We start from the raw sequence: 12592 nt of genomic DNA on the forward strand, positions 1-12592 counted from the left end.
AAATCGGTACTTTTTATTCTTACTATACTGGCTGTGATCAGACTGTATAAAATGCAAAACATGATCAGATTTATAATGTTTTTCTCCTCTAGATACACTTTTATGCTCGTCGGAGAAGTATTTCATAAGGGCGTCCGCCATTGTGCCGATAGTTTAGAACCAGTTACTTTAAGTTACTGTGCGTCATTACGAGGGAAGTGTATCCAGAGGAGAAAAACATTATAAATGAGATCATGTTTTGACTTTTATACATTCTGATCACATGACATGTGAAAAAGTTCTTGCCAGCATGAAGAATAAAAACTACTGATTTTTCTTTGTTTAGAACCTAGCTGCCCGTTGCTGGGCGGACGTGACATCAGACTATTGAATCCAATTAGGGTTGGTTAATTAAGTCACCATGTTTTGAGTAAAAGTAACGTTTGGTAAAACCGCTCAGCCGTGCCCATTGGTGAGCTGAATGTCGTAAAACTGACGCGTGATTGTTTCTGACAATCTGTGGACTCGTGCCGACGTGCACTTATTTGCAGGTCTGTTATACCAATTCCTTATGGACTAATTGCTGTAATGAAAATCTCAAAATATGATGCAAAATATTGTCCATTACAACAATGTTAAACTAGGCCCATACGTGAATTCGGATGACAGACCTGCATATATGTAAACGTCTACCCGTGCATAAAGTAAAACGGAAATATATTGAGTAAATATGGCTCGTAAATTAAACAATACATCTAAGTTGTCCTTATGGGAGTATTCACTATGTGGGACAAATCGGTGTCAAACACATTTCTCTAATTCATTCTCTTACTAATTTTATTTCAAACTTCCACTGACTCAACACATTTTTGTTCTCTGATTTCCCTTCGATTTCGGTACATATTATTATTATATATTTTTCGCCTCGTATCCTAATATTCTTATTGGCTTTCTATTTCATTTTATTCACTTTGATTCACAATTCTATTTCACTTTTAATATCGAGAGCACTTCGCACTTCTTCACTCATTTGTCTTTTTAATTTTCAACGCTCTTCTCGTACTTGATATTTTGAAAAGATTTAAGAAGTTGATATGATCCTTTAATAATACTTTGGTTTGATATTATAATAATTCATAAGCAAAATTTGATTATAACACCCCCCCCCCCTTTCCGCCTTACTTATTTTTTTCCTATTAAGATACGGGTGAGATAGATAGGATATCTGACGGATTGGTGATGACTTGTACAAACAAATTATAATTTATGGTGTTAGATTCCATTCAATTTTACCATTTTGCATTCCTAAAATTTCTTAGATATGAGAATAATAAGGTCTTATAATACGGTTTTTAATCGAAATCGATAACTTATTGTAAACTCGGTCTTTCGGCTTTTACGTCAATAGGGAATGAGATTAGCGGAAGAGTAGCGCTAATCTCATTCCCTATATATTTCTTGAAATCGGTCAAAAATCGTATATTTTGATCCCTGATTGACTTCCTACATGCATCGGTGATGGATGGTAAATTTTGTTAACGTATTCAGGGAGTCAAATTTGTCAGGGTGAAAACAATGTAACAATGTTTATACAATCGTAAGGGCTATAATATCACTTTATCATTAAATAATTTTACCATTATATTGTTATAATGATAAAATTATTCAATGAGTTAGTGCCAGACCCAGTATAGTGCAAAGTATGTTAAGTTCTCAAAGCGTGTTGGTATAACGCAGTTCACATTTATCTGATTAAGAAAATAGGGAGCAGGCACCGGTGTAAGATAAACATCTGAAGAAGAGTGTCTGAAACAGTACCAGACAAAGCAAGAAAGAAAAATACAAGAAAAAAACCCCCATCCCCCAATAATCAGTTTATCTTGACTGGGGATCTAACCTTAGAGGAAGACTTTTTTTTTTGGGATGTTTTTTCTTTCTTGTATTTTTCTTTCTTGGTTTGTCTGACACCTTTCCTACACATTTGTTCAGATCTTCAAAATTGATCTGTAGCACTTTAAGTGCTAAATTCGTGAACATTTATTCGTGTTAGTTATTATTATTGTGTTATTACAACCCACATTTTGTTCAAATATGTAGTTTATATCGTGTAAAATTGAACAGAATTCTTCATTACACGTGATTGTTTTTTTAGTCTAAGAAAAGGAATTATTAAAACTATACTTTAAATAATAATAATAATACTTCAAATAAAGTACAAATTAATTGAAAACAGAATCGGATTTTAAAAACAAACATAAGAAAGTTCATTAAAGAATTCAATTGTTTCCTCATTCGCTGCTAATGGTCGGATTTACATAAGCATCGTCGCTCAGCCAATCAGAACCAAGCAATATGATGACCGGAGCTGGATTACAAAGGGACTTCCGGTTGAAAGGTTACACCAGTCAAAACATGGTGTCGCCCAGACTTCCGCTGACCGTAGAGGATCAGTATCAGCCTCATGAACCACAAGTCCCAAACTACTTTGGAAAAGCCTCCTTTTTTGACCCAGGTAAGTAGTTCTCCAGACCATAAAGCTCGCGGATCCGGGGTTTGCTTTCTTGCCTTATGTCTTTAAACTGACTATGAAAATCCGTCCTGTCCTACATGTTAAATGTTGCTGTTTACCAGGGACCACTTGCAAAGCACATTTAGTGGATATTGCGCTATATAAAGCTCACTTTTAAGAATTTTTTAAAAGGCAATCACTTGTTACCTTTTAGATAACACGTTGGTGCAGAATAAAGTACTTTCCATTAGATCAAACAAACCAAGCTATCCAATCCCTATTGGATGGAAAGAGTGGTCAGGAAAAATTCATGAGGGGCATCAGGATTCAGTTAAATGGTTTGGCGTTGACATGCGAGCCGAGTGCTCTGCCGATTGTATTGTACCGGAACACAGATGAAGCAACAAAATATACAACAAATTTGGCGAAATATATATATATGTGTGTGTGTTTGTGTGCGTGTACGTGTGTGTACGTGTGTGTGTGTGCGTGTGTGCGCGCGCGCTCCGACATCTGCAAACATGCGAAAGCTTTGCGCGACTTTTTAAACTCATTACCTGATGTTTATATGGAAAGTTTCGAACTTTTGTCGTGACGTTTGGATAATTGGTTTGAGATATCAAATTTGAATTTAACACAAAATTTGTCGATTTTTTAAATGATACATAATCTTCGTAGTCTAGATCGAATTCATTTGTAGATATGAATTTATGATTCACATATTTCCTAACTGATTCTACCTGCCCTAAATAAAAATGATTAGATATTCAAAATGTTGAAGATTCTATGCCGTTTTCACAAAAGAAATCGAAAAAAGAAATGCCTGCAAAATAGTTTTAGCAGTACGTCCGTTGTTCAAATTATAAAAGTATCATAGTAATAAAAATGATTAGGTATTCAAAATGTTGAAGATTCTATGCCGTTTTCACAAAAGAACTCGAAAAAAGAAATGCCTGCAAAATAGTTTTAGCAGTACGTCCGTTGTTCAAATTATAAAAGTATCATAGTAATAAAAATGATTAGGTATTCAAAATGTTGAAGATTCTATGCCGTTTTCACAAAAGAACTCGAAAAAAGAAATGCCTGCAAAATAGTATTAGCAGTACGTCCGTTGTTCAAATTATAAAAGTATCATAGTAAGTACTCATGAAACATATTTGTATGCAACATTTGAAGTCAAGCCGATTTGAAGTAATGGCTTTCGGTTTGATTTTAAAAACATATTTTTGTATTTTATTAGATTCCCCTTAGTAGAGATCTTAGTAATGGGTTTTTTTCCTGCAGTTGCAATAGGTTGTTATGCTTTTATCATTGGGGTTACTTAGAATCTGCATGTTGTGGTTCGTGATTGTCTGCTTCATGTTATCTAGGTAGCTGTAGCTTATTTTTAAAAGTAGTTCCTGTTTATTGTTTTATGTAGCCAGTGGTTCTGTGGGGAAATGCTTATCAATGAGAGCGAGAAATTAATTGTTTGCCGATACTTATTGTTGTGACTCCCAAAAGGTCATCACTTATAACGCTAAGATAACCACCAACAACACTACAGCACAATGCATTGGCAGCACAGAAACACAATTCAAAACCAGATATAAATATATATATATATATATATATATATATATATATATATATATAAGATATACATAATATCTAAATGGAACGAATCAGGTGTCAAGCGCATTCACTCTATGGCCATACAAAATCACAATGCAAACCCCGATCGATTTCATATCGGACCGCCTTCTTCCTCGTATATAATATTATAATCTGTTTACCTGTCTATTACAGTGGAACTAAATACCAGTCACACCTTTATACTACTTAACCACTTAACTACCGTACTCTGGAAAAAACTCGTATTCAACAATTTGGCCAAAAAACTTCGTACTTCAAATATAGATCGATTTAAATGACACTCATCTTGGCAAAAACTCTCAAATCTGACACTTCACGATGTCCCGGGTTTGAGAGTTTTTATCAAGACGAACGTCATTTAAATCGATCGATTTTTGAAGGACGGGTTAGAAAACCAAAAATGATAATACGAGATTTTTTTCAGAGTACGACATTTATCAGGTTAATCTAATGGAGTTGAGATCACGTGACCCTTAAAGGATATTTTACAGAACATAGAAAATCTTTTTTAAGTTTTGAAAGAGTCATAAAAACTTTAAAAGGTGTTCGTGGCCAAAGTTTGCACTGATATAATAATATATTTTAGATTTTAGAATATAGAGATTTTTTTTTATATAACGCTATCTTAATTAGCCTTATATTGCGTTAAAAAAAAGTAGAAATAAAATCAACCCCCCCCCCTTCCACCCAAACCGAATACAAACAAAACGCACTTAAAGTTAACGGCGTTGTATTTATCATTCGTCGATTATTGAGCATTTGATTAATTTCAAATCCAGCTGGTAATCGGGGCATTTTTTGTATAACTATTACACACCATAACCATTCGTTGTTGATGTGTCATATGATAACTATTACACACCATAACCATTCGTTGTTGATGTGTCATATGATAACTATTACACACCATAACCATTCGTTGTTGATGTGTCATATGATAACTATTACACACCATAACCATTCGTTGTTGATGTGTCATATGATAACTATTACACACCATAACCACTCGTTGTTGATTGGTCATAAATAACTATTACACACCATAACCATTCGTTGTTGATGTGTCATATGATAACTATTACACACCATAACCACTCGTTGTTGATTGGCCATATAATAACTATTACACACCATAACCATTCGTTGTTGATGTGTCATATGATAACTATTACACACCATAACCACTCGTTGTTAATTGGTCATATGATAACTATTACACACCATAACCATTCGCTGTTGATTGGCCATATAATAACTATTACACACCATAACCATTCGTTGTTGATTGGTCATATGATAACTATTACACACCATAACCATTCGTTGTTGATTGGTCATAAGAAAACTATTACACACCATAACCCTTCGTTGTTGATTGGCCATATAATAACTATTACACACCATAACCATTCGTTATTAATTGGTCATATGATAACTATTACACACCATAACCATTCGTTGTTAATTGGTCATATGATTGGTCATATGATAACTATTACACACCATAACCATTCGTTGTTGATTGGTCATATGATAACTATTACACACCATAACCATTCGTTGTTGATTGGCCATATAATAACTATTACACACCATAACCATTCGTTGTTAATTGGTCATATGATTGGTCATATGATAACTATTACACACCATAACCATTCGTTGTTGATTGGTATTATGATAACTATTACACACCATAACCATTCGTTGTTGATTGGCCATATAATAACTATTACACTCCATAACCATTCGTTGTTAATTGGTCATATGATTGGTCATATGATAACTATTACACACCATAACCATTCGTTGTTGATTGGTATTATGATAACTATTACACACCATAACCATTCGTTGTTGATGTGTCATATGATAACTATTACACACCATAACCATTCGTTGTTGATGTGTCATATGATAACTATTACATACCATGAACATTTGTTGTTGATTGGTCATATGATAACTATTACACACCATAACCATTCGTTGTTGATTGGTCATATGATAACTACTACATACCATAACCATTCGTTGTTGATTGGTCATATGATAACTATTACACGCCATAACCATTCGTTGTTGATTGGTCATATGATAACTATTCATTACCATAACCATTCGTTGTTGATTGGTCATATGATAACTATTCATTACCATAACCATTCGTTGTTGATTGGTAATATGTGGCCCATCGTCTCAAAATGGTATTATGTTGGAGTGAGGCAGATACCAAAAAGTAAATTTGAACTCAAAACAGTCAAAAATGTGCCTTTAGGCCCTCGGAGTTTATCCTGGTTTTTACAGTCAGAACTTGGATGAGACGCTAGTCCAAAGCAAAGTACTTTCATTCAGATCTAACAGACCCATAGCTACAACTTTGAAGAGACGCAAATGGAGATGGCTAGGACATGTCGTCAGAATTGAGGCAACTGCGATGCCAAGGAGTGCATTCAGCAGGGTGGCTGATGTCCATGCATCCGACAGACAGAAATGGAAGTCCTTTGTACATGTCTTTTAAAATAAAAAAAGAGCTTTTATGTAGTGCAATATCCACTAAATGTGCTCAAAGCGCTTTACAAGGGTCCCCTGGCCAACAGCAACATTTAACATTTAGGACGGGACATGACGCCTGTTAGGCGATGTTACATATTTTTTCGGACAGAGACAACGCTGTTAAAGGCCGGGTACTCATTTTACACATGAGTACGGTGAGAGAATGTGAGTAAAGAGCCTTTTCCAAGGACTCAACTATGCGCCGAGCGAGGCTCGAACCCAGGACCTTCCGATCCGAAAGCGAGTGTCATACCACTAGACCACATAGCCTTATGCGCCTCATGACTCGACGAGTAAGTAAGCGAGAGACACAGCTACCCAATCACTGTTTGGTGGACAACGGGACCGATCGCGGTCCCTTTGCGTGTGAAGCAAGTGCTCTACCAATTGAGCTATTAGGACCTCCGATGTTACCTATAACATTTTCATACAATTAAAAAAAATATTTCCAAAGCTGGTTACATTTCATAGATTCTTTCCCTGTTTAACAACATCCTCATCAGAAAAACTTTATAGCCAAAATAGCTTAAAATTGTACTTAAAATCTACATAACAGTTTTACATTTTGTTTACCATTATCTTTTACGTAACGTTCCTCAATATGGTTGCCATGGTTACCTACAAACAAACTTAACCCTATTTCCAAGTTATTTCCATGTGGTTTGTAGTTGTTGTGGCGTGATGAATCCAATAACAGGTCTTTTATATAATGGTAAGCATGCCAACATTTGGTTTGGGAGCTAAAAAAACCCAATGCCGCTGATATCGCTGATGTAGCCCCATTGGGAAAAAATCATACGGACAAATGTCTGGTAACCAGGGGCACTAGGTAATCGAGTCAATCTCTCCCAATCCGCCTGTCAGAAAACGTGTCGTTTAGAAATTCGCGAACGGCCTTTCTCCACGGATGCCTGTCTCCACGGATGCCTTTCTCTATAGATGCCTGTCTCCAGGATGGAGGAAGAGGGATCCCGTCTTACTGAAAAATTGTCTATGATTGGGTGGGATGGGATGCATCATAAGATTCTAGAATAGCTAAATCGACATATACAGTAATCGTTTTCACGGTATCGAAAACTCTTTTGTACATCTGCCAACACCAAACATTTACTTTGTGTCTCAGCAAATTTAGAATCGATACTGTGCGCTTCGTTAAGAAACTCACAACATTGCTATCCGGAATTATAACGGACCAACACACAAAACTATATGTAACCTTAAACGTTTATAGATAGTATGAAGTTGACGTCACTTGGGTCTTTGTTATTGTTTTTTTACCATTTGCGTTTATGAGTAATTCTCCCTAAACTGTATTAAACTGACTATAAACGATAATGGTTACACAAAGTTTTGTGTGCTGGTCCGCTTTTCTTCCGGATGGCAATGTTATGAGCTTCTCAGCCAAGCGCATACTATCTATAGTCTGGATAATACAGTTCAATGAGAACTACTCATAAACATGGATGGCAAAAAACAATAACAAAGACCTGAGTGACGTCAACTCCGTTCTATCTACAGCCTGACACTGACCAACATTTTAACCAGTAGATTTTTGACCAATCAAAACATGAAATTTTTGACACACCCTCACACGTGCTCGGACAAACAGAGTTGGTTGTTTATAAACAGTAACGTGAATGAAATCGACCCCTCTCTGATCATTGTTATTGTTTTTATACCGCCAAATTGATGACCAGTTATCACACGATTTTCTTGATCAGATTATAAACGTTTAGGTTTACACATAATTTTCGGTGTTGGTTCTGTTGATCAAGCGGTAGAACAGTGAGTATTTTACTTAAGCACAAACCATCGATAGTAAAACATGTGTAGTTTGCTGTGTCTACCAATCACTGCCATTGTTTACATTATGACGATTGTCTGAGAGGCGTGGTTATCTATCTGTCCATTTTTACAGACCACAAAAGAAAACAAATCGTGAGTTGTATTTTATTGTTCAACAAATGGGATCATTTGTTTCCTTGAGCACTTAGCGACAGCTCATAAAGGGCGGTGAACCAATCTACCAAATACGTCAAAATACATACATTGTCCTCGTGTTAGACTTTAAGTTTATGAAGGCTACGGTTCAACCAATGGGATCATTTGTTTCCGTGAGCACTACTAACGATAACATACGTCAAAATACAACTCGTGGTGTAGATATGACTTCTCTGCCCTACAAGTACCAGGGAAATGCATTTGCCACCAATTGGATTCAATAGTCTGAAGTCACGTCCGCCCAGTAACACGCAGCTTGGTTCAAAACGAAGAAAATCGGTACTTTAAATTATTCATGCTGGCTTGAACTTTTTCACATGTCATGTGATCATGTGAATGAATAAAAATCAAAACATGATCAGATTTATAATGTTTTTCTCCTCTGGATACATTTTTATGCTCGTTGGAGAAGTATTTTATAAGGCCGTCCGCCATTGTTCCGATAGTTTAGAATCAGTTACTGAGTTACCATGCGTCAATACGAGGGAAGTGACGTCACGCCTGTTGAAGCCTATTGTACCCTTGAGTTGTAGTTGTGTCACATGAAAAGAACATTTGGAAGGGCTTGAAAACTTCTATCTACCTGTGAACAAAACTCTAAGATCACCCAAACCCCAGATGACAAAAGACTGAATTTGGTGGCAAATGTATTCAATCAATATCAGGGGATATTATAATCAAAAAGTCGCTAATCAAGGGACTGAATCAGACAGTAAACGCATTTACTTAATAGGGTGAGAATGCAAGAAATGGAGCCTTTCCAACGACTCAACTTTGAGGGAAAAAGCGAGTTGTTGTTATTAGTGCTCAAGGAAACAAATTATGATCCCATTGGTTGTATTATATTTATACTATAATTGAATATAAATTACTATTCACTTTCTTTTGGTGGTCGTCACGTACTAACTTACTGTGGTGTGTAATCGTTTGGACGGTGTCAAGCCGAAGCTCTCGTTAACTACTGAAAGCTCGACGATGCGACTACGTGGCCTAGTGGCATGACACTCGCTTTCGGATCGGAAGGTCATGGGTTCGAGCCTTTGCTCGGCGCATAGTTGAGTCCTTGGATAAGGCTCTTTAATCACATTCTCTCACCGTACTCAGGTGTAAAATGAGTACCTGGCCGTTATAGCGTTGTCTCTGTCGGAAAAATTGTAATATCGCCTTACAGGCGTCATGCCTCGTTCTTCATGTTTCGTGATGCTGTTGGTCAAGGACCCCTTGTAAAGCGCTTTTAGTGGATATTGCCCTCTAAAAAAGCTTAATTTTTTTCATATAAATTACGTCTAGGCAAAAATCACCGAAATAAAATTAAAAGTGAGTTGTCGTTAGTCGTGCTCAAGGAAACAATAGATTCTACTGGTTATGATATTGAATCTTCTTCATTCAGCTTTACCCCCAGTTTGCAGGGTTGTCATAATGAATGCCACATCTCCGGGCTCCATGCATCTCGGTTCAGCGCACCATCTTCCTCCAGGCCCAGTTCTTTCATACCATCCTTTACCTTACCCCACCATCTAGTCTTTGGGCGGCCCTTTTTCCTCTTTCTCGCTATTTGTAAGTCCAATACTTTCCTTGCCATGCACTCCCTCCCTCTCTCTCGTCTCTTTACATGCCCGAACCATTTCAATCTATCTTCTCTCATCTTTATTGATACATTCTTCACTTCAGTCAACCTTCGAATTCGTTCATTTCTCACTTTATCTTTTCTTGTCCAGCCAAGTGACCGTCTCAACATCCTCATTTCTTGTTTCTTTGTTGTAGCTGCTGTCTCTAGTCCATCTAACATTGCTGGTCTTACAACTGTTGTATATATGTTCCCCTTCAGCTTTGCGGATATTCGTTTGTCGCACATAACTCCAGTTACCTTCCTCCAATTATTCCAGCCTGCCTGTATCTCTTCTTTACCTCCATCTCTTTGCCCCCATCTCCATGATTATGATATTGAATACCATTCACAATTCACTTTCTTTTGATGACCGGCAACTTGTATTTTTTGACGCTAATTTTTGGTCAGTGTCAGGCTGAGGTCCTGAAGGCTACCATCAAGCTATGAGTTTGTTTTTTTTTTTTCGTATCGAGAATTAATAAAGAGCGATGCCCACTAAACATGCTCAAAGAATTTTACAAGGGATCCCAAGCCAATGACACCATTTGACATATAGGACTAAACATAACGTCAAAAGGCGATATTAGAATTTTTTTTTCGGACAGAGACAACAGTGTTAACGGCCAGGTACTCATTTTACACCTGAGTGCGGTGAGATAATATGAGTGCTGTGAAATTACGGAAGAAGTCAATTTCGTTCTACCTGCTGATGGTAATCGTTTAATAAATATAAAACAAATAATTAAACTTTATTCAACCATAAGGAAATCGTTTTTTTTAAGGTTACAAGGCCTTGTCCAAGGTTTAAACTATGCACCTCTCTGAACGGGACTCGAACTCAGGACCTTCCGATCTAAAGGCAGTGTCATTTCACAAGACCACATAGCTCCACAAAAGATACGCTTCAATACGTGTAGTTGGTTTAACGAGCGCAATAATTGGATTCAATAGTCTGATGTCACGTCGCCCATCAACGGCGAGCAGCGTGGTTCTAAACAAAGAAATTGGTACTTTTTATTCTTCATCCTGGCTAAAACTTTACATATGTCATGTGATCAGAATGTATAAAAGTCAAAAAATGATCAAATTTATAATGTTTTTCTCTTCTGGATATACTTTTATACTCGTCGGAGAAATATTTCATAAGGGCGCCCGCCATTGTTCCGATAGTTTAGAGCCAGTTACTAAGTTACCATGCGTCATTACGAGGGAAGTGACGTCATGGCTGTTGAAGCCAATTGGATACGTTGTCTTCTCTTCATATCTACTTATTATTTTTTTTATTTTCAGCCAAGCCACGCATTGACGACAGCCCAATGGGAATGGCCTATGGTGGCGATGCCTATGATAGAGGACACCCCCATCCACCACCACGTAGAGAGCCAAAACTAAACAACATCAACACCAACGCCAACAACATCAACAACAACAACAACACTAACCCTATGATGTAAGTTTTATAGCAGTGATTAAGGGTAATGTAAATGTTGCTGCTCGAAGCTCGAAGAAATAAATGATATGAAATTGAATGTAAGTTTCAATTTTATTACAATGACAGATCAAATGAACGTTTCGGGTTTCCCCTTTATCAACAAAACAGGATGAATGAACCACTACAGATTCATCGTAACAACGCCACTACCACATCTCATTCATACTACAAGACCAAGAAAATATATGACTTATCAGGTTTATGCGTGGGGCCACCACTTTTAAACTCAAGGATAGGAAAAGTAAATCACTGTTAATAATTATTTTGCACGGCAATGTGGTCTTGTGTTATGACACTCGCTTTCGAATCGTAAGGTCCTGGGTTCCAGTCTCGCTCGGCGCATAGTTGAGTCCTTGGTAAGACTCTTTACTCTCTCACCGTACTCAGGTGTAAAATGAGTACCTGGCCGTCAACAGCGTTGTCTCTGTCGGAAAAAATTGTAATATCGCCTCACAGGCGTTTTTTTTTCGTTCTACATGTTACGTGTTGCTGTTCGTCAGGGACCTTTTGTAAAGCGCTTTGAGCACATTTAGTGGATATTGCGCTATATAAAAGGCTCTTTTTTATTTTTTATTTTGCACGGCAATATACCAGGATGAGTTGGTGGTGTAGTGTTCACACACTAGCCTTTGGATTCAAGGATTGTGCGGCTATGTGGTCTAGTGGTATGACACTCGCTTTAGGATCGGAAGGTCCTGGGTTCCAGCCTCGCGCTCGGCGCATAGTTGAGTCCTTGGAAAAGGCTCTTTACTCACATTCTCTCACCGTACTCAGGTGTAAAATGAGTACCTGGCCGTTAACAGCGTTGTCT

General features: G+C 37.2%; 2 protein-coding genes across 21 annotated transcripts in view; one reads left to right on the forward strand and one right to left on the reverse strand.

Annotated features, from left to right (window-relative positions):
• LOC144957910 (uncharacterized) overlaps positions 1 to 12592 on the reverse strand; it is a 318367-nt gene that overhangs the window by 150082 nt on the left and 155693 nt on the right. The window lies entirely within an intron of this gene.
• The window catches only part of LOC144958138 (uncharacterized), an 84996-nt gene that overhangs the window by 35332 nt on the left and 37072 nt on the right, over positions 1 to 12592 (forward strand). For 6 of the 15 annotated variants that reach the window (XR_013642360.1, XR_013642362.1, XR_013642356.1 and 3 more), the window contains exons 2-3: positions 2132 to 2491; positions 11580 to 11739. Coding sequence is in view for 8 of the 15 variants with exons in the window: in XM_078889881.1 (XP_078746007.1) it covers positions 2332 to 2491; positions 11580 to 11739 (320 nt within the window). In the remaining 7 variants the exon portion in view is untranslated. Of the gene's footprint in view, positions 1 to 2076; positions 2492 to 11579; positions 11740 to 12592 lie in introns of those variants that run through there. The other 9 variants (XR_013642355.1, XM_078889875.1, XM_078889876.1 and 6 more) reach the window with 3 other exon arrangements.

This window comes from Berghia stephanieae, chromosome 12 (assembly GCF_034508935.2).
Source record: "Berghia stephanieae isolate SIO BIC M18660-M18661 chromosome 12, UCSD_Bste_1.3, whole genome shotgun sequence".
Taxonomy (NCBI): domain Eukaryota; kingdom Metazoa; phylum Mollusca; class Gastropoda; order Nudibranchia; family Aeolidiidae; genus Berghia; species Berghia stephanieae.